This window comes from Vespa mandarinia, chromosome 12 (assembly GCF_050613455.1).
Source record: "Vespa mandarinia isolate Hongniang chromosome 12, ASM5061345v1, whole genome shotgun sequence".
Classification (NCBI taxonomy): domain Eukaryota; kingdom Metazoa; phylum Arthropoda; class Insecta; order Hymenoptera; family Vespidae; genus Vespa; species Vespa mandarinia.
Window position 1 is genome coordinate 442773 of NC_140821.1, and position 24610 is coordinate 467382.

General features: G+C 41.5%; 1 protein-coding gene across 4 annotated transcripts in view; it reads right to left on the reverse strand.

The window, feature by feature from the left end:
• Positions 1-24591, reverse strand: part of ssh (Protein phosphatase Slingshot) — a 69060-nt gene extending 44469 nt beyond the window's left edge. Inside the window, exons 1-2 of one of the 4 annotated variants that reach the window (XM_035882642.2) lie at positions 24369-24591; positions 14776-14831 (exon numbers count right to left, since the gene is read on the reverse strand). In XM_035882642.2, coding sequence (XP_035738535.2) covers positions 14776-14831; positions 24369-24425 — 113 coding nt within the window. In that variant the 5' untranslated portion in view covers positions 24426-24591. Of the gene's footprint in view, positions 1-3656; positions 4176-14775; positions 14832-20695; positions 20927-21733; positions 22071-24368 lie in introns of those variants that run through there. The other 3 variants (XM_035882640.2, XM_085660640.1, XM_035882643.2) reach the window with 3 other exon arrangements.
• Positions 24592-24610: the final 19 nt, after the last annotated feature.

The window sequence follows — 24610 nt, forward strand, 5'->3', positions numbered from 1 at the left end:
TCCCAGCCAAGAGTTTTATCTCCTGGAAAACCAGCTGAACCGAACCGGTTCCTCGTTCTTCGTTGAGACGAGACGCGTCGTCGTTCCACTTGAATCCATCCAAAGAAAGACGAGCGAGCGACAGATGTCCCTTAGTTCGTTGGTACCTGTTCTCCTCTCGGGCCCGTGTAAAAACGATGAATCCGAGACGATTTTCTCAACATCCTTCGTCGTCCCATGGACCAGAGAGAAAGAAAGAGTGAGAGGGAGATAGAGAAAGACAGAGAGAAATAGATTGTATCTCCACTATCCTCGTGACAATGTTGCAAAAGAGCGCGATCGAGTAAATCGATAAGATCACTCGACAAAAAATTACAAACAAAGAAACAGAAATCGGAAAAGAGAGAAAAAGAATGATTGCCTGGCATGCGATAAAAATAAATGAAAAAGAAAGAGAGAGAGAGAGAGATGGATGTGTCGAAGCGCATAAAAATTCAATTTCTCCCCAAAGAAACGAGGACATCAATTCACATGTCCACTTATCGCTCTCGTAATCTCTTCGGAGGCAAAAAGAAAAAAGTAAAAAAATATCGATGTTGTCCGATCTCGAGTACTCGTTTGGCTGTTACAAATCGAGAGAATTACTTTCAAGGCTATTGCACGATCGTCGGAGCGCTCCTTCGAGTACATACGTTCTAAGCTGCATGACGTAGTGAAACGATGAGTCTTCCAATAGCTTCCGATGCGTAAGACGGAGATGACATTAAAAAGACGAGAGGGAGAGAGGGGGGGAAGAGAGAGAGAGAGAGAGAGAGAGAGAGAGAGAAAGAGAGAGCGGGCGAACAAAGCGATCTTGTTCTCTCGTACTTTATCCTAGGACCATCGATCTATCGATCCTTATTTGTTTGATCTATCATTAGAGTCTCGTAAATCCCAGTATGTTCCTTCTTTCCATTCTATCGTGTACGTTCGTTGCATACGATCGAAGCATATGAATTTCCATCTCACGCGGACGTAACGTGATAATACGCCCCTTGACGTGTACCTATGAGATACGTTCTCTCGATGAACATCGCTCGGTCGTTCAGCTTTAAAATCCTTTACGGATGTATTCATCATCGCTAAAATAAATTTCATTCATTGGTCTTCTTTATGAACACGTTTGAACGTGTCAATGAAATCTTTCACATTTATTTTCAAAACTCACAAACACTGGACTCGTAGAGTCGGCCAATGAAGAAACTATACTAAAAAAACAAAAGAGGAAAAAAAAAAGAAGGAAAAGTAATGACAAAGGATCCGTGCCAATCGTTGATTGTAAAAGAGTCGTTCGTTATCGTTGAGCAACGACTCGAGATAGAAGAGAGCAAGCGTTCATGAACGAACGTAGAAACGTGAGATAACGGAATGCAAATTGGCGCAGGATGAGAACGAGGGTTTTAAAATTATGCGAGTAAGCGCTTTTCTTTCTGACGTGTGTGTATGCCCATTGCATCGTTGAGCGCGCAACACTCGCGGATTATGGTTATGTGAAAACCCTGAGAATCGGTTGAAAAGTTAACGCTACCAGCAAAAACTTTATAGGCTAGAATTCCGAGTTGATGGCATCATATCGATCCGTCTTTTGTCGTCGTTGGGTTAGCAACCTCGCTGGTACCAGGAAGTTATTTCATCGTTGCTTGTGCGTTCTAAACTATTGCAGCACGGAAAAGTACGGTTATTCCGCGCCAGAAGTAGTAATAAAGAAAACTTTCCTCGATTACGTTCGTTATTAGGAAAATTTCGTCCATCTTTCTTCAATCCTTATTGTTAAGTAAGAAAATTACTTTGTAAAAATATTTTCTTTCTCTTTTTTTTTCCTCGCAATTAAAGATGATTCCATCGAGCGAACGAATAGTTTTAAGGAGGTAAACAAAAAAGAAAAAAGTTCATGCATGTTTCAGTCTCAAAAATGTAAAAGAACGTTCTTAATCGCCTACGCTCGATCTAACTACAGCACTGCGTTCATGTTGTGACTCTCGTTTCCAAGCAACGGAACATTTCCTATAGAATACCGAAGGACGAATCTACAGTATTACCTAGAACGGGATCGATAAATTCACTGCTATTAATTAATGTATATTTAAGTTATAATAGAATATTTGGAAACAAGCACTTCTTCGGGCCACTATAACGTTCTCGAGCATTAGCTAAGTACGACACACTTACAAAATAGCTCGTTAAAGGTTACGACTTTCAAATGCCAAGGCTCTTCTGCCTGTTGCTGGAAAAAAGAAACTCTCCCCCAGTTGACCGAAGAAAAAAAATGTCAACTTCTACAGCACTCTTTACGTACGTAGAATGTAAAAAAAAGACTGTTCTTTTCTCAGGTCCATTTTTTTGTCTTTTCTTCTTTCAGTGCAATGTCGTAAATCGTCGATACTCTACGTCTACGCTCGAACGATCCGTGAAGGAAAAAAAGTAAGGAAAAAAAAAAGCACGGGCTGCGATACTGCGACGAGATCAATCAGAGGCTAGTTCCCGAAAAGATTTAAAGGTCATGCCGAGTAAAATTCCCTCCTCGGTGGTCTTTCATCTTGAAAGATAGAAAACTTTGGGATATTCGATGTCCAACAATGACAAAGAACGCAGCTGTTTCTTCTCGAGTCAGCTGACTTTGTGAAAAATAACGTTCGTGTACATTGTAATTGATTAGATTATACGGTTACATAATTAATGTTTATGCGCAGAAATAAAAAAAAAAAGGAAAGAAAAAAAAACAAAACTCGAGGTAAATATTAACACGGCGAAGAAAAGAGCAACGAATGAATTTGTTCGCTTCGTCGAACACTTGTTCAATTAGGTCGAAGAAACGAACGCGATAGAAGTCTTGAGCGGTGTCGAAGCCGATGTATATTTCAAAGAGACTCGTCTGGAAGGGAGACGACGACGCCACGTCTGCGATGTACCAAACGACCCACGTCATTCCGACGTCTAATATCGGCGATAGAGGAGAAGAAGAAGAAGGAGAAGAGAAAATGGTCTTTCCATCAGTGAAAAAGCCTTTTCGCACGCAGCTGTTACTCGTTGTGAAAACGATTTTCCTCCGGATAGCTAGGATTTACACGCTCGTGCGTGTCTATTACGTGTCCAATAACGTTCCACGTCTATCACGCGAATGTACACCAACTATTGTATATATAGATACGTTATACAGAGAGTTACTTCTCTCGCGTGATACACACGCGTATCGCGTAACGAGAATTCGTCCATTGAAAAATTAGACTATTCCAGAAAAAGTAAACGCAAACAATAAATATTATATTGCGAACCGAGGACGTCCGTTGACGAGGAGGAAATCCGGATCAGATAAACTCGGTCGGTGTGTAAACTCGATACTCGATTCATCTCGAGAGAGGAGAAACCTAACTATATAATTTGTTTTCTTTAACAGGTACACAGGACGAGAGTTGATAAATAAAAAGGACGAGTTTCAAAAAGAACGAGTAGTCATTGACTCATCCTCTGTACCAATAATATAATTAAATACGCATGTACATATGTATATATATATATATATATACACATGCGCGCGCACGTAATTCTTACGCTAGATATATATATATATATATATATATATATATATATATATACATACGCATTAAGTATAGAAAAATAATAGAGAAACGTTTCATAACCTAATATATTGAATATATCCATGTCTGGCGTCCTCCAATAGGAACCCTGGGTTCCGCATCTCGATATTCTCGAAGACCATGAGAAGTCAGAAACGCCACACGGACACGGGTCACTGATTCCACTCAATTCTCCCTTATAATAGATATACACTCGATAGCACAACACGCGATACTTTAACGTCCTTCGATCGCCGGTTACTAGTCACGTGTTGTCGTTGTCGTTGTCGTTGTCGTTGTCGTTGTCGTTGTCGTTGTCGTTGTCGTTGTCGTTGTCGTCGTCGTTTCGACTTTACGACGAACATCTTAACGATCTCAAATCTTCTCCAAAAAATTGTCTCGACGAAACATATTGCGAAATAATCTAACTGTCGGTTTGGAAGAAATGCGATCTCGAAGAATACGACTATGCCCGAGGAATAGGAGGAGAAATAAGAAAACGAAACTACGAAACGCGTCAAGACTTGAAAGAAAGAGCGAGAAAAACAACGACACCGACGGTTCGACGAACGCGCGACTACTGACACGATGGCGCGCGTGCTACGGTAAGGCAGCTCGCTTACCCCCTCTACTCTCCGAACAATCGGCGCGGCAGCCGCCGCGCGCATGCGCACTTAATCTCGACCAAACTCTCCAAACATAGGACCTCCTAGTAGTTCCTTCGAAAGTCACTGTCTCGTGTTTTCGCTCGAAACACGTTCGTTTCAGCTAAGAAAACGCTTTTACTATCTTAGCAAAGAGATAAATTATAAATCCTCTAAAAAGGTCGACATCATAACGCATATTTCTCCGATTGGTTGGTCTTTACCTACAGCATTTACCGAGCCAAAAATACATTTTCTATCGCAGAAATTGATTTTTGTATTGTCCCTTGAAGTGTACTTAAAAATATCATTTATGCGAATATCCTTTCTATAAACGAAATGAAAATCAAACGCGTATCTACTCCAAGTGTCGTTTTTACGTAGAACGTACGTTATAGGAACATAGGTACATAGAGACGACGGCAAGAAAAGCAGAAACGTTTACATTATTCAGCAAACGAGAAAAGATTGTGGCGCAAGAAATCGAGAAACGGCGAACTACGAGACGGTAACGGAGACAAAGGGAGGCCTTGAAGATTTTCCGTCAAGCGTTTCACCCTCTCAAAGAGCCATCAACCTCGAAGAGATTTCAGATTATACATGTATATACCTAACAGAAGGCAACAACCAACTCGCTCGTCGCGCGTTTCACGTTCATACTTATTTAAAAGCTTCGTTCAAAGCGCAAAAGCGTGAAAATCACTCATCCTCTTCGTCGTCGTCGTCGTCGTCGTCATCATCGTCGTCATATTTCTACTTTCCAACTAGGTGCTCTAGCCACCAATTTTTTCGCTCTTACACGTCGTTGAAGCCAGACGGTCGTATACCAAAAATTGTTAACAGCTGCTGAACGGAGACAAAGGGTACCTCGTCTAGCCGTCAACTCGACCGTGATCTACTCTCTTTCTCTCTCTCTCTCTCTCTTACACCAGCGGTATCGTTTGCTTACACACCCTTCTTTTCCCGTCAACGAGCCAACGAGAAAAAGGGAAAGTCGAAAGCAAGTACTCGTACGTGGGTTAGCATCGATGTTCCTCTTCCAAGATTCTCTCGACTCGATAGCGATACTCGACGGATCTTTATACTCCTTGACCGTCAATTTTCCATCCTCATAATCTTTCATTTTTTCCTAATGCAATAATAACTTAAATCCGTACAAAGCGGCGCATAAAAATCCCTACGTGTACATAAACACATACGTAGAGAATAAAAACTGCGAGCAATAAAGAGCGCTAAAACGACAGCTAAGGAAGAACAAACAATTACATGGTTCCTCTCTTCGTCACCACCCTGGCACAAAGTACTCGACGAGCACGCGTCTCGTTTCATTCAAAAAACAATGCGTCTATTTCCAAAGCGAATTAAAACGACAATCGACACGCTCAACATTGTTTTGCGATCATAATCGTGCGCCACACGATTTTACACCAGTTGGAACTTCATTTACGATCGTACCAAATGTCCAAATCAAAGACTATCGTCGATAAAACCAAACATTTGATAAGACCAAACATTTACGTATTTGTACAGTTCTAGAAGGATTCGTAGTTGACGAGAATGAACTGTACGTAAGTAAGCTATCTTAGTACAACACCCGGTTTATCTTATGTTCGGTAAAAAAAATGCTCTATTATCAGGGAGGGCGAGGTTCATGCTGAAAACGATAAATGATCGACATCGACGAGGATAGAAGATGTCTTTTAACAGTTTATCTTTTACAAGTATCTGCACGACGAGGTTCCTTTAATGGTTAAATATTATTCTAAAAATCGTACATACCTACATATATTTGATCGCGCGATCGATGAATGTCGTAAAAGTTAAATGATTGAATAACGATGATTGAACGAGCTGATTATATCGTCGAGCATGTATCGCGTAGCTACATCTTACGTTGATTTTTCATCGTTTGTCGAACAAAGCGAGTTAAACGAAAAAATAGATAAACGTGATAGATTTCACGCAGGGGCAAATAACGTTCCTACGCGTCTCGATGATTAAAATCTTCGAGTTGGCGAATCGTTCAACGTCCGTGACTCTATTCGAGCATGCCGATAGGCCGTCGATCACTTTGTCCTACGCCAATTAACATCGACGTGCACGAGCTTCTTCTTCTTCTTCTTCTTCTTCTTTCTCCTCCTCCTCCTCCTCCTCCATCTCCTCGGATGCTGTCCAACGAAGAAAAGTTTCAATCGGAGATAGGAAAATAAATTACGCTCGTTTCGTACGTTACCATTAAGCGCGGCTCATTGACAAGCTAGCGATAAACAGGAGTACGCTGAAGAATCTAGCGGCAGTAGCAACAGCAGCTGCTACTGCTACACGAGCCTCGAGGTTGACGACCTCTCTGAAGAGAGCCAGAACGAAAAAATCAATGAATACGTATACACGCACGTAGAGAAAGGCAGAGAGAGAGAGAGAGAGAGAGAGAGCGCTTTAAGCACACGAGAAGAGACGAAATCGTAATGAGAACGGCGCGACGCTAATTTCAGAATTTCCGAGTCACCCGATACTTCCTTTCAACTACTCGACGCTGCATTTGTTGCAACATTTAAAAAACTACTTCAAAGTCTGAACGAAATTTCTAATTAATTCTACAATCTTCTTCAACGTTTAACATTAAATCGAAGAATCGTACAATAAAGTTCTAATTCTTCGTCGAGAAACACACCAAGAGCAAGAATCCGTCATCGAGTTATAAAACAGGAATTACGGAATAAAAATATTTAGTAAAAATATCCGAGGCGATAGGATGAAAAAGAGGAGAAGGTAGAATATGCGAGATACCGATATCGAGATTCTCATCACACCGAGGCCCTTCTCGCGTCTTGCATATCAATGATGAAAAACGGAGAAGATTGGAGCCTCGATCTTTCATCCCTCTTCTCTCTCTCTCTCTCTCTCTCTCTCTCCCTCTCGCACAGGCGCGAGATGGGGAACACGTAAGCACCATCGCAAGATCAAATTCTTCGTACTCGTGAGAAAAGTTTCGAAAACTATTCCCTCACCCTAGCTCATTTCATGTTTCCATCCATTACTGAATATTCATATGCCTATTAAAACTTTTTGTTCACGGATAGAATCGATAATAGCACACATAATAGTAACAGAAGATCTTTCTGATCTCGTACATCGTCACAATTAATGATTATTAATTAAGCGCAAGAAATAAACGAGTGACCTCGTTGCTTGCCTTGAAAATAAATCCTTTCTTGATAAGTCGCGTTATCGATCGAACAATGTCGAGAAAATAGATACGAAACGAGAAATAAATAATGAAAGAAGTAAAAAATAATTAACGAACGATAAGGACTCTCTTTTCTTTTTTTTCTTTTCGTGATCAATTTTGGAAAGCATGAATTATTTATTTTGTGCTTTCCGGTCGAAAGGGTAGCTGCGGCGCCTCACGCAAACCAAAGACAGACGATCGTGATCGATTGCGTCCTCTACTCGCCTAATTACTTTTCTACCTGTACGTGCGCGTGTATATAACGTACGTAAATATCATATTTTCGAATTATTTCGTCTCTCGCGAAAACATAATCTATAAGTTCTTCTCTCTCGTTTTATCCTTTGTAATTTCAACTTATCTATCGTAGATAATAAGAAAGAACGACGACGAATCGCTCGTAAAAGATTCATGGAAATGTGTGTTTTTTTTATTCTTTTCCATCCTCGTTTGACCTTGAAGGGACACAAATTATCCGAGGGGTTCGTGAACTTTCTACGAAGGAGAATCCCAGGGATTAAATATATCATCTCTTCCCTCTCATAGGATAGCGAGGAAGAAAAAATAAAAGGGGGATGATTTTATGGTACATATAGCGAACGCAATTGAACGCATTTTTGTCTTACAATTCTTTCCTCCTACTATTTCCTTCGATAGAATTTTCATGCGTTCTATACTTATACGAGTCCAATTTTCTTCTCCTTCTTCTTAAATTCACGTAGTATAGATTTTGTTCGGAATAACGATCCTTTCTCCTCTATCTCTGATGTCATCCCGATGACACAGAGATGCCTACTCAAAAATTATGAATAATAGTTAATAACGTACTCGACCGGACGAGGAAGATGGTTTTTCTTTCAAAAGTGCCGTGTACCCACTCGGTAGTTTATATTCTTTAGTAATTGTTCGGCGTTACTAATGAGCGCCTTCGAGACTAGTTATCGTTCGCGATTTTATACGCGGAGTCGTTACCGCACAAGCGGCGCATCGTTACCTCATCGCATGTAACGATGCGTTAATGCCATTTACGGGCGAGCAATTAAAGGTTCCACCACCGAAGAAAGCAAAGGAATCGTTCGAGCATCGCGTACGTATCCACTACTCTATTATACGAACTGCGCTTCTATCGTGTACGCGCACACGATAGAAACGCAGCGAGCGAGAGAGAGAGAGAGAGAGAGAGAGAGAGAGAGAGAGAGAGAGAGAGAGAGAAAGAGAGAGAGGCCTTTAAACAACTTTCTAACTCGTAACTTTTCCGTCCCGCCATGTCTGAGATCGGCGAAAGAGATATGTAATAAAAAGGCCTAACGTCGTCGCACGAGATAATCGATTCGATTCTAAAAAGTACTCGAGTGTATAAATAGAGAGGATTGGGTAACGTAAATTGTGAAATGTAAAGTTCGATCGACAAATTCGACGTTACAGGTTAACGAAATTTATTGGAAATCAAATGACATATACCGGTTTATCGATTGTTGGCAATGATCGATTCCGGAACTCGTTGACCGAGAGAATAATAGAAAGTAAAATGGCAACGTTTCCACTTGTTTTTGATCATCCGTTAAAGCAGTCAGAGGTTGTTTTATTCACAGTGCTAAGAGAGAAATGACAATAATATTGACGTTTTACCGAGGGTCCCACTGTCTCATCGGAGGAATGTCGAGAGAAGAAAGAGCAATACGCAAAGAGAAGGAGGAGAGACCTCCCCGGATATCGTGACGAAAATAATTATCATCGTCCCGGCGGCAAGCAGGCAGGCAGGCAGGCAGGCAGGCAGGCAGTCAGGCAGGCAGTGCGCCGCTTAATTGTCAGCACCTTGGAGTCTCGAATGCTGAGTCACATGTTTCAACTTTCCGGGCGTGCTCGTCGCTCCCGTTACGAGATCCGGATGCGCTACACCACGAGCGCAACATGGGAGTATGCAAAGACGACGCGCGAAAAGGTTAGCCTTTTCTTATTACTCTCTCTCCGAGAATTGTCAAGCGAGAGCAATTTTAATTTCGCATCCAAGCACCGATTACTCAACCCGCCGATTACTCTTATTCGAACTATCATCCCTCCGGCCGATTAGATTTTTATCAAGAATTTTTGACAAAGTTCAAAGAATAAGAGACTCGGCACAGGTGCGACTTATTACCTTAGATGGTAATCGAAGCGAGCTATCTCGAAAATCGTTTACGAGGACAACAGTTTGACGAGCGTTTTAAGTTTGATCAGATATTAAGCGCAGACCGCGAATCATCGTATCTCCGTTGGTGAGTCACTATTAGGAGTTAAACATTCGACGAGATTCCATACGAGACACGAGGTACGCTACATTGGCAGAAGTCGTGGAAGAAATACGAAAGACCGTTCGCCGCAAGACATTCTCTTTCCCCGAAATCTTTCCTCGAATCGTCACAACGATTATTCGCACGAACGGGTTTTCTCGAACCTACCTCGATCGAGATAGATTCGATTGGTATCGCGACGATAGGAAATCCCGTCTATAAGGCGATAACGCGCGGAAATTTATGGTTCGTTGTAAAACGAACGATTCTAGATATTAGAAGAAATTCGCGCGACCAAGGTGGTGTCTTCCTCGCCGGTCTACGTCCACTTGTGTTGAAGTTTCTCTCTAGCGAAGGTAAACGGATCGACGGATTATAGTCAACTCGACAATGTGCGATGTAAGAGAGATAATTTTTGATTTAATAGTCTTTATAATCCTTTGGATAAGAGTACCGTGTCGAGTGCGCCATAAATACGATGATTACAATACGCCTTTGCAAAGGCGGTTTTTCTTTCAAGGCTTCTTTCCTCCCGTTAAACTAAGAACGGACAATCGTCTGCCTTCGTCCCACGAAACCGTGGAGTTTAGCGAGTGACTCGCCGAACAATTAAACACGAAAGTTTCGGCATGCGACACGATTGCGATCTAGATGATTCTCGTTTCTCGACAAAATTGCGAATGCAAAATTTGGTTCAGGGTCGTCACCCTGAAATCCGGGTATGGTCCTCTTACTTATGTGCGATTGCATACGAATAATGGCGCCAATTTTGGAATTTCTCCTCGTACTTGACCAATCTTTTTTTTCTTCCTCCTTTTTCTTTCCTTTCTTTTTCCATCGAAAGACGTCAACCATTGTTATTCGACTCGTATAACAATGAGAAATGGATCTCGATCAAGGTTGCCCAACGCGTACCAAATGTTTCATCTAATTTCTTTTCTCGTTCGTCTATTTCCGCGCGACGACGATCCGGTTAGAACAATTTAGGTTGTTGAAATATTCGGTACATTGTATCAACAAGGGTCCTGCGCGTTCCTATCGATCCCTCGAACTCTCGAAGAATTTTAAAGGTAACGCGTGACTTAGAAAGCCACGTACATTGGGAATGACAGCGAGAGAAAAATCAACGGGGGGGAGAGAGAGAGAGAGAGAGAGAGAGAGAGAAAAGAAAAAGTCAACCATCGCGTTTACGATTTTAAAATCGATTTGGACGAGATCTGACTGCGCGAAGGTAAAAAAAAATTGGTTAGTTTCCGTTCTGATTCTCGCGTTTGAAATTAGATTTGAGAAATAGATAGAAGAAAAGATTGTTTGCTAGGTTCAGTTTACCGCTAATCGTGCAACAAGAAAGTTCAACGAAGGTGTTATTAAGGAGAAAGCGTCGAAATAATAAGCGATACCTTTCTTTCCTTCGCTTTTGTCTTTTCTTATTTTCTTCTTTCATTATTTATCGAGACGTCGAAGGGGAAAAGATAGGCAATAAAATTCCTTCTTAATGGTCAAGTTCGAAACACCTTCGAGCACTCCCATTGAGCGATAGTTTCCCTTTGAATTATTCGTCCTTATTCGTAGTGGTCAATACAAGTACGATGATTTATGAGGCAGTCCCAACGGTGCTTTACGATCGTCGGAACGGTACATTATGTTAAACAATGTATCGAGAAGCAAGAAGTCGGTAAACGATCAAAGTACGTCCGAGTACAAGAATCGAAGGCGTAATTCTTTAATAAGTTCATCGATATGACCGAGAAAAATTTCATAGATTTACGAACATTGATACTTGATATAATTTAAACGTTGGTAGAGAGTATCGAGTATGTATATGGATTAATTGGGTATAAAGGTAATCGATGAACGTCCCGTTCTATTCTCGTTCTAAATCGTTCCCCGAAGGTCTCATCACGAGAAGTATCATCATGAGATGGATTCTCAATTCTAAAGAGAGTAAGTATTGGATAGATCTTGACGTATCCTCCTCCGTCGATCGGATCTTTCGCGCGAGCGGAGAAGACCGAGTGCTTTGCAGTGCGCGCACTTTCACGTTCCGCGTGACCTATCGTCGATTTAAAGACCGACCGCAAACTCATTAGTGTCCGTCACGGAGTTACTCACCTCTCCGATCTTCGTACGGTGTCTCTGCGACTTTCAATACGCCTCGTCGCCTTCGACGTCCGAGGAAAACCTCGATCGCTGGAACGATGGATCGATAAAGAACGATGCTTTTCGCACACGCGCACTCACCGAGAAGAAAAACGAAAGAGAAGCTACCGGGGCACGTATCGATTAATCCTATCAAATAATTACAAATGTAATATAAAACGGATAACTCGTTTTAAGGTGTATTCTGATCGTACGTTGGACAACTCAAGTTCGACGCAAAAGTCGACAAGTTAAACATCCAAGGCAGACGATTCGTTTCAAAATGCGCATAAATCCCGATTAATATTCGTATAAATCTCCGTATAAATTCGTCGTAACGAAACGTATTGGTTTTCGTACGAACATTGCGTATCGTCGTGTATCGAGTTCCGTATTTGATCGAAGTGTCCTACCATAAGAAATTAGGCGAGTTTACGTCAGAAATGTTTACATGGATTCTCACTCCGTCTCACGTCAAGTTACTATGGGAAATTTTCAATATTGTTTTATGCGAATACACATAATAATATAATGTAATAACTGGTAAAGTTTTGAAAAAGAAAAACAGACCCCCCGTCCCACATGTAACTAAGTTCCCACGTGTGGAACGCGCAGGAGGGCGTGGACGTTGGTAGTACGAGCAGCAAGAAAATAATCGCGAGTATAAGCTTCGGGGAGGGTCAGCGCGTTTCGTCTTCCAGATGTTCTCTCTGTCTCTCCCTCTCAAAATATCGAGAAGCATTAAGAAGTTTATCGTAGGGCCCTGACTATCCGAGAACTACAACACATTCGTTCTCTATACCCGCATGGAATATAGAATAAGAAGGTCAAAAGAAAATTCGGGACGCTTCGCGTCGATAGATCTAGGTCGGATTATCTCGTACCTCACGCCTGACCTTTAACTCGAACTCATGAGTGTTAAAGTTCACGTATCGGATACGCTCCTCTTACGTTACGATCGAAAATAGCAAGTAGTGGCAGCACCGGTGCGAGCTTCTGCCAAAAACGGTAGCCAGTTACGGTAGTTCGTTCGATTTAGAGATCGCGTGATTTATCCCTACTCGAGTAACGAACGAACGAATTTTAAAAGAAAAAGAAACAAAAAAAAAAAGAAAGAGAACGATTAGAAAATCGTTCGCTAAAATGAACAATTTCCGGAATTAAAAGTATGCAATATATTTAGGTTTAGGAGGGCTGAGCCGAGAAAGGGGAAAAGTCAAATCCGCTTGGAAAACGAGAAATCGGATGTAATTTCCGCGTTTCCGCGACTACTGTCTGTGTCTCCTTCCATGAAAAGCTTCCTCCCTTCCTCCTCCTTCTTGTTCTCGTTCTCCTGATCGTCGTCATCGTTGAGACGACGGGTTATTGCACGAAGACTCCAAGTAGAAAGTCGAACGATGATTAAGAAGGCTACCTTGCAACAGCGGGTGGAAGAAGATAGCTCGAGGAAGCAAAGAGCGGAGTTCACTTGCTTCCTGCTCTCTGAGACGCGAGATTAAGCCGTCTGCGAATTAACGTGCGACTGTGTTTACGTTATGGAGGAAATTCGCACTGAGAAATGACTTTCTTCTTCGTTGCGGAGAAGTAGCTTTAATTGAATCATCGCTAAAAGGAGGAAGTCTATTTCCTTAGAGAGAAAGAAAGATATACTGATAGATATTTAATCGCATTAAATAACCCGCTGCACGAACCAGGCGCGCGTGAGTAAATCTAACAGAAACGAAATAAGCTAACTCGTACACCGTAACTCCTTTCGACGCCATTTGCTACGCTAACTCACACCAATGTCATTTTATTTCTCATTTCTTATCGCATCCTAATAGGCCACGTTTTTGATAAAGACTCCATAGCCGTTAAGCTATTAATAGGATAATACGATCGTTTTGTAAGGTAAGAAGCGAAGATAAAAAAAAGGAATAGGGAGGGGGGTGTGAGAGAGAGAGAGAGAGAGAGAGGCTTGTTAATGAAAGCAAGTCGATACTCGATAACAGCTACGTAGAAGAGCTAAATTCTAATTTTCTTCATGATAAGCGTTATGAAGCGGTCACCGAGGTCTGGCAAAAACTAACCGACTCGAAGATCCCTTAACGAACAGCAAACACGATAACGACATTAACTCGCTAACTTGCATATATCTACGTAGAAAGGTGAAAAGTTCGATGATCCTACGTTGGAAAACGAGTTCTCCTAACGATATTAGATGAACGTGGTGTAAAGTAGAGAGAAAAAAAGGGTTGAGGATGAGATAGGATAAATTAGTTAGCAAGGAAAAACGAGAAAGTTAAAAGCTGCCTACCGGTAGCCAATGTTGCACCATTTTAGATCTCTTATCTCGATATATCGGCCAGGCATCGTCCACGAGTTCCACTACTACGAGTTTTCTCTTCGTCCGACCAAAGGACGATGCGCTCTCTTTCTCTCTCTCTCTCTCACTCTATGGAAGGACGACACTGTGTCTTAATGGTTATGACATGGCCCTGATACGATCTTATCGAATTAGAACTCGCGAAGACGTTCATTAAAGTCTTCTCGACGTGAGATTAACGAAAGAAATGAGTCTTACTCGCTCCCTAGTTCTTCTATTATTTTTTCAAAAGTACTCTCGTGAGAAAAGAAAGGTCCATAGACCTTTTTTTTTGCAGATGCGTCTTGAGATTAAAATCAAAGATTAAATCGGTGGTCACCTGCTGAATTAGAGAGAAGAAGGTAGGCTCGATGCATTTTCTCTTTTATATATCGAAATACGACCATAAATATGTATGAATCGAGATGCTTTGAAGACGCCGACGTCTTATTTACGGGCTAGTCCGAGTACTCTCGAGTACGTTTTACGATTTTAAACTTCCTGTATTGGACGAACTTTGACGTACAGGATAAAAAAAAATTTTTCGGCAACTCACCTTTTGCAACTTCTCGCTCCGTCATCGTCGTCAGCCGGCGCTCCGGCTCCTGAATCCTGAAAAAAAAAGAAAAAAGAAAAAAAAAAAGAGAGGAATACATTAGTACACAATGGTATTTACGTTACAAGTATTTGTTTACATTGTGAGAAAAATTGTAAATTGCTCGGGACAAGGCTCGAATAATAAAAATACAATTGCGTCTTGAAAAACAAAGGTGGATTAGGTCGTAAAACCGAAGTAGAAATTCCGTGAACGAATTTTCATATGGAACGAGCTGGCGTACGTGGCATTTCGAATGGCTTCCTTTTATTGGAACAAAGGCTCGGTGTGCGTCATAAAAGAACGGTGACACTTATTAATAAAACCATGTCAGAAATGAGTGGAGAACGTGAACGACCTCACGGTCGATTATATGTATGTATAAATGCGTTCTAGTATGCTTACGGGAAAACGAACTACTACGTAGGAGGCACCTGTTTTAAATTTTCCTTTGTCAGCCGGCGAGGTAGTTGTGCGCGTTGGGGCTCAAAGTTGAAAACTCCCTCTTAAAGTTTCTCTTAAAACGTACGTACAGCTGTACGTACAATCCGACTCGTAGCATTTAACGATTCGAAAAGGATTATAATGCGAAAACAGGTAAGAGTGAAGTCGAATAAATATTCCAAGAAATTGCATCGCCACCGAAAAGGAAGATAATTCCCTAGGAAAGTGAACTGAAGATGAACTGAAAGTGAACCTTACACGATATGTCCGTGAGAGTGCGTACACACGCGCGCACAAGTAAGTACTCGGCATTTATGATCGTTGAGCGAAAAAAGAAAAAGGAAAAGAAAAGAGAGAGAGAGAGAGAGAGAGAGAGAGAAAGAGAGAGAGAGAGAGAGAGAGAAAGGGAGAAGCGGTTCTTTTATTAATAAAGCGCATCATAAATAGCCAGAATACCGAGCGAGAGTATCGTCGAGGACGTCACGCAGAAAACGAGCCTTCAAAATCAATAGGCGAGCATGTACCCTCGAACTCGTTCTTTCTCTTTTCTTCCTCCACTCAGAGCCCTTCGAATCTTTCCTCTCTTTCTTTCGACGCGTTAGAAAAATGCAACTACCCCTTCAGAACGCGAGTGCACTCGGTGGCCCACGGAGCATTCAACGTATGCAAAGTGCATGCTACTTGGATATATTGTACATATACGTGTATATACCTTTATGTACGTGTTTGAACGACCCTTTTACGCGTCCCTCAAAACTCGCTACGCTCGATAGAAGGGGACCTATAATGCCACTGTTACTACTACTATTACAAACTGGGGTTAGTCATCCTCGGAATTCTCTCATCGAGCATCTCTCGCAGAAATCTCACTTTGAGATAAGCTCTCGTTCCGTACTCTAATTCAAAGGTCGTATCTATGAAATTTGTGCGAATGATGAATTTAAAATTCATCAGAATAATATATAAAGTTTAGAAAGTTTGTCTGCATATAAACGAGATGAACGTCGAAGGTAATACGATAGTCGACGAAAGAAATGTTAAATTTATGAGGGATTGATATGTCGCCCTCAACCGAATCGTTTCTAACACCTAAGGTTTCCTTCGTGTTCTAAGAGGATCATTGGATTACGATGAGTTTTATCATGTCTACGCGCCATCCGCGTCTCGATGGATTAATCGAATTCTGATTTTCTTCCAAACAGATAATATATTAATTATCAAGGAGATGAAGTGAGATAAAATGACGAGTAGTAAAAGAGAGCTAAACTAGCTCAAAGTCCCGGGTCCGATAATAAGAGGACTTAAACGGGCACTTTTATCTCAGGCACGAGCCTTGATTTTTATCAACATCACGGACGAACATTATCGATTCTACGAGGACGCACAGCATTTCCTTTGTCTCTCACGGATTAGTCGTAAATCCATGTTTAATCGTACACGTTGGGGGGGAGAAAAGTAAGGGTCGTGCCGTAGTAGCATGGGAAGCCTTTTACGATATGATAAAAGACGATAACCAGGCACCGAAATCAAGAACGAGGGGATGCGTTTTACGTAGTCACGGACGTACGAACCTCCAACGTATGTACGAACATGGCTTTCCCTTTTCTTTCTCCGAGAATTTACGGTCACTTTTACGTGCATCGATCTCCCAAGGAATTTCTCAAAGTACCTACTGTGAGAGCACGAGAACGAAAGTAAAAGAAAGAAAGAAAGAAAGAAAGAATAAGAAAAACAAGAGGAGAAACGAGAGCCGACATGAAATTCGCGAAATCGCGGAATTTCTTCTTTCGCAGAATCATCCTGGTACCTCCACTTTCCTTGGATTACACGGCGATGATCTACAAAGTCATCGTGATCGAGCGAAATATTTTCCTCCTCTCTTATATTTTTTCTCTTTGCCCTGCGTGATCTGAATGAAACCGTGACAACCCAGACAAGACCAACACGATCAAAATAGAGATTTTTATTATTCGAGTTTAACGTTGATCTATCGATATATCGAATAGGGACGATTTTTTGTTTACCCGTCGCGTTGAAAAGACTTTCGCGACGAAACGGCGACGTCACGGTATACGCGAATGCCCTGGAAATAAGTGTGAAAGAAAAAGAAATAAAGAACAAAGTCATACATCATTTCTGTTCCTTTCCATCTCGATCGAGATCCTCTGAAGGTGCAAGGCAAAATGAAGATCAGGAAAGGAGGAGGAGGAGGAGGAGGAGGACGAGGAGGATGTAAGAAGCTCGAGGTTAATTCGATCGGCCGATAATAGAAGTTAAACGACAAAAATGATTCGTCGACGGTTCGAAAAGACGCGATTGAAATTCTCGAACATGGTCGAGGCTCGCGTTACTCGCGATCGTAAAGCTTCGATCGAGAGATCCTTTGGCACGGAATTATCCTTGAAAATGGGGAGGAGAGGATACAACAACGTGGCACGCATACACGCGTTAGGCTGAACTACGAGAGAGAAAGAGAGAGAGAGGAAATTTATCGTGCGAGCGCATAAAATAGCGCCGGCTATTAGTACCACGGTGCAATTTTCCAGTCTCGGCTTGGCCGCTTCGTGCTTAAAATAGAACCTTTCATTTGCTGAAAAGAAGATTGCGCGCCTCGCCCCGCAGTGCGAGAGAGAAAGAGAGAGAAAGAGAGAGAGAGAGAGAGAGAGAGAGAGAGTGAGAGAGAGAGAGAGAGAGAGAGAGAGAGAGAGAGAGAGAGAGAGAGAGACTAACCGGCAAGGAGGCTGCCGTAGCTTTTTAATTGCGGCTTTCAAGGCGAACTGAATGCCGGCCATCGCAAGCAAAACCCACGTGGTGGCTACGACGATCGAGCAAAGAGTTGAAAACATAGAACGACGGAGAAAGAGGGAGTTACACCCCGTATTTGGGTTCGCTCGACGACTCGAGCAATCGTTATCTCCTTTCTCGCGACTATTAATAACTACGATGGAAGAAATCTAATCTTCTCTCCTTCGAAATACTATAGGCAAACAGGCTGCTGCTACTGCAGTGGACAGGAACATGGGGGGAGGGAAAAAATAAAGAAGAAAAGAACAACTGTGAACACGTATACGATAAAAAAGAAAAGGAAAAAGAAACTTAAGCTCCATCTGTAATTTTCAATAAAACGCTCATTAAAACTCGAACTTAATTCATTCGCTTATCGTTAACGTCTCTAATGAGTTTCCGATTCCAACTCGTACTCATCAATCAAGACGAGTGAAATAAATAATTCCTTTCACGAGTACAGACAGACAGGTATGAAACCTAATGAAACGGAATATTCGTGATGGAGTAGACTTTCCGTTCATGACCTCTCGCATAACTTCTCGACTAAAAAGAAAACTCGGCAGATGGGAGAGACCTCCAGAGTTGAGAAAGTCGCGTCGATTTTCCGACTCTTAGCTAGCCATGTGCGATTAACTTAGTCAAATTTTGATATCTTACTCGTTTCGGCGGTATACCAACAATGCGAAGCTAACCTGAAATTAATCAATCGTTTCGTCTTAGCGACAAAAAAGAAATCTCGATAGGATTTCTTCGTGATCGATCGATAAATTACGCGCGATTTATTTTGCATTTGCGATTGAGACCGAGAGACTATCCATAAACGATTCCGAACGAGATGGCGATGCCTTTTTAGGAAACCGGCAAATACGAACGAAAGTCGTTACGAATGAACGATATATCATCGATGGCCTTGTTTTAACGAGGATATGACGAGGCAATTCGCTACCGTGCGGTAGGTAAATCTGAAAAAGTGACAAAGATCAAAAGCTACAAAATTTATGCGACATATTAACGAGATGCATTCTTACAAGGAAAATAAATTCAATTTTGTTAAGAAAAATATGCAAAAAAAAATATCGCCAAGAGAGAAGATTTTTCGATTCGTATCTATATGTAGTCGTCGACGAGACAAAGATTCATAGAAGCTGCCCTACGCGAACATCGTGTTAACGAGCGTGTTAACGTAAATTTTCGCGCGGAATTAAGTAGGAAAATCACAAGCTGGATATGTTTATCAACATTAACGTTCCTCGAGAAAAGATACCCTCGACGACAAAAGATCCACACAACACATCCGGTGTAAATATCGGTGTAAAGGCGCGTTTTCACACTGCTCCTTTGTCAATCCTCTCGCAGCTACCTAATCTAACATATCGCCGACAAAGGACCCTCGCATACCATCGTGCCGTACGTGAAAACCGGAGAGCATGAAAAAGGATGATTTTAACGTAAATACCGTCTATGCACTCTGAAAATTGTTCCCCTCTATTTTCTACATGATCTGACTGCTATTAAAAAAAGAGAATACGGACAGTAGACACCTATCATCGATCGAATTTAAAGGCAAAGATTTGACCTCGGCGTTCGTGGAAAAGCAGCGGATTAACGTTAACGCAAGAAAGATAGATAGACGATATTATCAGAGAGTAAAAAGGAGAGACAGAGAGAGAGAGAGAGAGAGAGAGAGAGAGAGAGGACTCTTCCTTCGTTAGCTTTCTCCAAAGAATTTATTTTACGCACGAAGTATAAATTCATGAAATTACAGTTCGGAAAAATATCGGCCGGAATATAAACGGTTGCATCGTCGAACAAAGTAGTTCTACCTTTCTAGGCCACAATCCGCGTTGCATCACGAAACGTGCAGCAACCTTTTCAGTCTCGCTTCCCATTTTCACTTTTGATCGTGCCCATGAGGATACACCTTTTACGACGTCGCTCGTAAACCTGTTGACGATTCATCATCCGGTATGAACAATCGTATCGAGTTGAACCACAACACGTTTTATTTCGATATGTAATATGCAAATATATAATGATAAAATAAAATGTTATTAAAAAGTTCCACCAAAATTATAACCCTGATGTTCGATTCGCCATAGCAGCAACACGTGCGTGAGGGTGAAATAGAAAAATTGATTAAAAGGCAGGATATCAAAGGGGTGACGAATACACGAACCGAATTTAAAGTTTCGTCGTAAACCCCACGAATTTACTCGTCGATCTATGGGGACTTATCTTTTTCCTTTTCAAGATACCTGACTAGAGAATGCAATGAGAAAACTAAAAACCTTTTCTCTTTCTTTCTTTCTCTCTCTCTCTCTCTGTTCAAAGTATACGTTGCGAATGTAAATTAACGAAGAACAAATGGTTGTATTTATTGGAAAGGAGGGCACGTTTCAGATCTATCTTCTTAATATATATATATATATATATATATATATATATATATGTACACCGACACACACACGCACACACAACGTACGAATATACGTTATTACGTTCGTTGCCGGCGAAACGCGGATGCGATCGCAGAAAAGTTCAACTCGTCCCACGTGAATAATCCACCATCGAATTTCTCTTTCTCTCTTTCTCGCACATGTTAAAGTATCGTCCCAATGTGTATGTATATATGTAGTTGTATATAACACACCCGTCCTCTCGCTAAGTAGTATCCACCGGATTGGTTTCGCTTTCTCACGGCATCTACGAGAAACTCGTCGATAGGATTTTTCCTCCTTCGAGAGATCGATAAGATCTCTTCGCGAAAAGAACTTCGCCCCTTAAGGAGTCCACGGAGACGTTTTATCTTCTCGATTGTAGCTGACGTAACATAGAATTTTTTTTCTTTTTTTTTAATTTGGTACATAACGAAAGGACGATCGATGGAATGCATGGATCTCGATTGTTTAAAATTGATTACTCGACGAATAATCGCTCCGACATAATCGCGTAATACTCTATCTGGATAATTATCTCTTATTCGAATTCTTGATCACTTTTCTACACGTAATATACGAAACGATCGAAAGAAAAGATAAGTCTTTACATAATAATGTTCTATCCCGATAAATGAACTCGTGTGTAGAGACAACTCTGTCTTCCTTCGTTCTTTCTCTAAAGCGAGTGTGCGTGTACATACTTTCATCGCGTTAACTTCTTTGCGGTGATGATGGACGATAGTGCGAGTTCGGTTCAACGAAAGGAAGAATTTTCTTCCTTTCTATTTTGCCCATTAACGATACAATGAAGTTACGTGAACTTTTCCAAGTAGATCGGTCTAATTACGAGAAGCGAAGCGCAATTACGTTCACAAAGAGACAGTGGCAACAAATGAGCTTAAATCAGTGCGCGACCGAAGAAGAAGAGTAGAGATGGAATAAGGAAGAGCAGGAAGAAAATTTATTAGCAAAGATAGTTAGATACGCCTCTCCCCTTAAAGTAAAGATGTAACGTGAGAACAGCGATGCAGACAATACTTGAAATACCATGGCATTTCGCGTTCGCTTTCTTTCGCTTAGAGAAAATCTCCTAGCGCTTACTATGTTCCTACCTATATACTTTCGCGATCTATTGTTCCTGCCAGCTTTTTTCGCGTTTCGAAATTTACCCAGAAATCAACGAGTATTCTTTTTTTTTTGGTTCTTTAAAAAAAAAAGCATTTCCACGACTTATCCTTCTCAGAGCTTACTTTCGCGATGACCTTGTCGCGTAGTTGCATGACGCGCGCGCCTCGTGCCGTTTTTCCTCCTCGAGGTCGACGTTCGTCGCCCCAGAGTATGCTGGACCAAGGTGACGGTGGCTTGGGTGCCGGCGTTGGCGGTAAACCATAATGGATTGCATTCTTTTGCTTCAAAAGTATCATTCTTCCTCTTATTTATTTTCACTGGTCGTCCACTGAACGAGATTCTTTTTTCACATACTAGTGCGAGGAGAAAAATCGATACGGCCAGAAGAAGAAATTGTTTTTCCAAGACAATCAAGAGAAAGAAGAAAATAAAGAAAAATTATAGAAAAATGAGTGTGAGAGAGAGAGAGAGAGAGAGAGAGAGAGAGAGAGAGAGAGAGAGAGAGAGAGAGAGAGACAGAGAGAAGTGACTCCTCCGATGTTCCGCGCGCAATTCACCGTCGTGCCGAGTGGCGGCGAACCGACTGAATCGGACGATACGAAGCGGAGTCCGTAGAAGGGCTGCTACCTCCACAGCAGCGCCTCCATAGTGCACCCTCTCAAACGCGCGCGCTATGTGCATGAGTAGAATGCATACTCGGCGTCGCGACGTTCCTCCGTCTACAACTACTTTGAGATAACGTGCATACTATTATACAAAGTAATTTTCTTCGATTCATTGAAAATTCCGCAGAAATACGCGGCTGTCTAACTTCGTACTAACTCTGCCGAATGATTCATTTTGCACTGACACATTGTTCATTTTAATCTCCTAGTAACGAGATCGTTACATAGCACTTGTCTGATAGGAATTAAACTATCAAGGATAGAGCAATCGCGTACATCACGATGGAAGTGATCTTTTAATCTTCTCTTATCGGCTCTGTTTATTTTCTCGCTATCGTGAAACAAGCGTTTTTACGATCGCTCGCACTCGCCTCAAACCGAGCGTGTAGAAGATATCGATATTTAAAAGACGCGGAAGCTCGCGCGCGCGTTACGGTCAGGCGATCGTGCGCATGATCGATCTTGATCGTTCAACTTGTATCGCATTTAACCGGCAACGGTTCGCAATTAAACGCAAACCGTGACGGATCGATTGATCGTTCGATAATTTATCCCTTTTCTTCTTTCTCGCAGAAAATGAAACTCGAATAAAAGGAAAATAGTCGTGCACGATCGTCCGTCCTCCACAAACGATCGATTAATCAGCTTTAAATAATCGAGATATATCCGAAGCTTATCAATCTATTGTACGAGAAAAATCGATAACGGACCAACGTCGACAGAAACTCGAGATTTCCTCGAAACTTCCGTATATCTAACGGGGATCAAAGCGATCCGATAAGGCATGACAGAGTTAAATGCCTAATTAGTGTGTGCGTACACGTACATATACCTACATACAATATGCGCAAATACAAGAGATAACGATCTTCGTTATGTATTTATAAAAAGTTTTGATATTCTAAATCGATATAAACTCGATTATTCGAATAAATTTGTTATTTATCACAAGACATTCTAGAAATATAATGATCAATCTCTAAGTTGAATTATCGCGTCCCTTTTACAGGCCGATTGCGGAAAAGGGAGGGAGAGAGAAAGAGAGAGATGGTTGCAGCGCCCTTGACCTATCACAATGGAGCTTATTTCAAACATTTCCACCAATAGTACTCGTCGGTAAAAGTCGATATGGATCCTACTAGAGCACGCGCGCGTCATTCGAAATAAAATTAATTTTCAATAAAATAAAAAATATTCGACATACAAGTATGTAAGTACTTTCTCATCATCGGTAGATTTCCAAATCGATAAATATTCCTACTCGAATGGATGCACACGTTTATCTTCCGAGAGACGGGAGATCTTTCGAAACGAACAAAATTGCGGATTCGCCCATACGTTTTCGCTTTGATTAATACGAATGATTTCTATTCGTGGTAAAAGTGCAACGACGAAGAGAACTACGAAATAAATACGAAATAATTAAAAGGAATAAGAGAAAAATAACATCTGCGTGGTCGAAATGACTGAATTTAGATCGAGTAAAAGACAAAGTTAATAAAAAATGTTTGACTCTCTGACGACAATGCAATCGCGAATGAAGAAGATGAGCATCGTGACGATGACGATCCCTTTGTTTACCGCCAACAGAAAATCTCCATCTCGCTTTCTCCCAGACCCTCCCCCCCTCTCGCGATACACTCTCCGTTTCTTTCACTCTCTCCTTTCATACATATCTACATACGCTACAGAACGATAGCTCCGAAAGCGTTCGAGAGTATAATACGCTCGTATTTTAAACCGTCAAATATGGAAAGGGATCTATCATTTTCATACCTTGTGTCTCCCTCTTTCTCGTTCACTTCTCTCCTAGCGCTCTCTCTCTCTCTCTCTCTCTCTCTCCTCTCCATCTCCCTCATTCTTCCTTTCTCTCTCTCTCTCTCTCTCTCTCTCTCTCTTCCTCTCTTTCTCCATCTCTTTTTCTTCATAACAAGGAGTGTTTTCTAAGATACGTATCTTGTTCTAAAGAGATATCGTTGAATACAAGGTTCTCGTTATAGAAGTTAGATCTAGCATGTAAAAAATGCGAGGGACGCTATCATGTTGCATCGATATATTCATTTGACGTACTTGGAAGAAACACAAAACTCACCGAACTCTGAGGAGAACTCGACACGCTCGGTGAACGCTGCACTGTGACTAATGCCATGATAATCCTTCTCCGTTCGCTCCTAACCTCGAGGACAACGATCACTATCACCGTGCACTCGTTTAAAAAGGATCCCGCCGTCAGGACGACGGAAAACGTATCATTTTTCGCGCACCTTTAACGGCATCGCGCTCGTGGCAGCCATGTTCGATACAGTCTCACGCAAGGCGCTTCATGCGCATGCG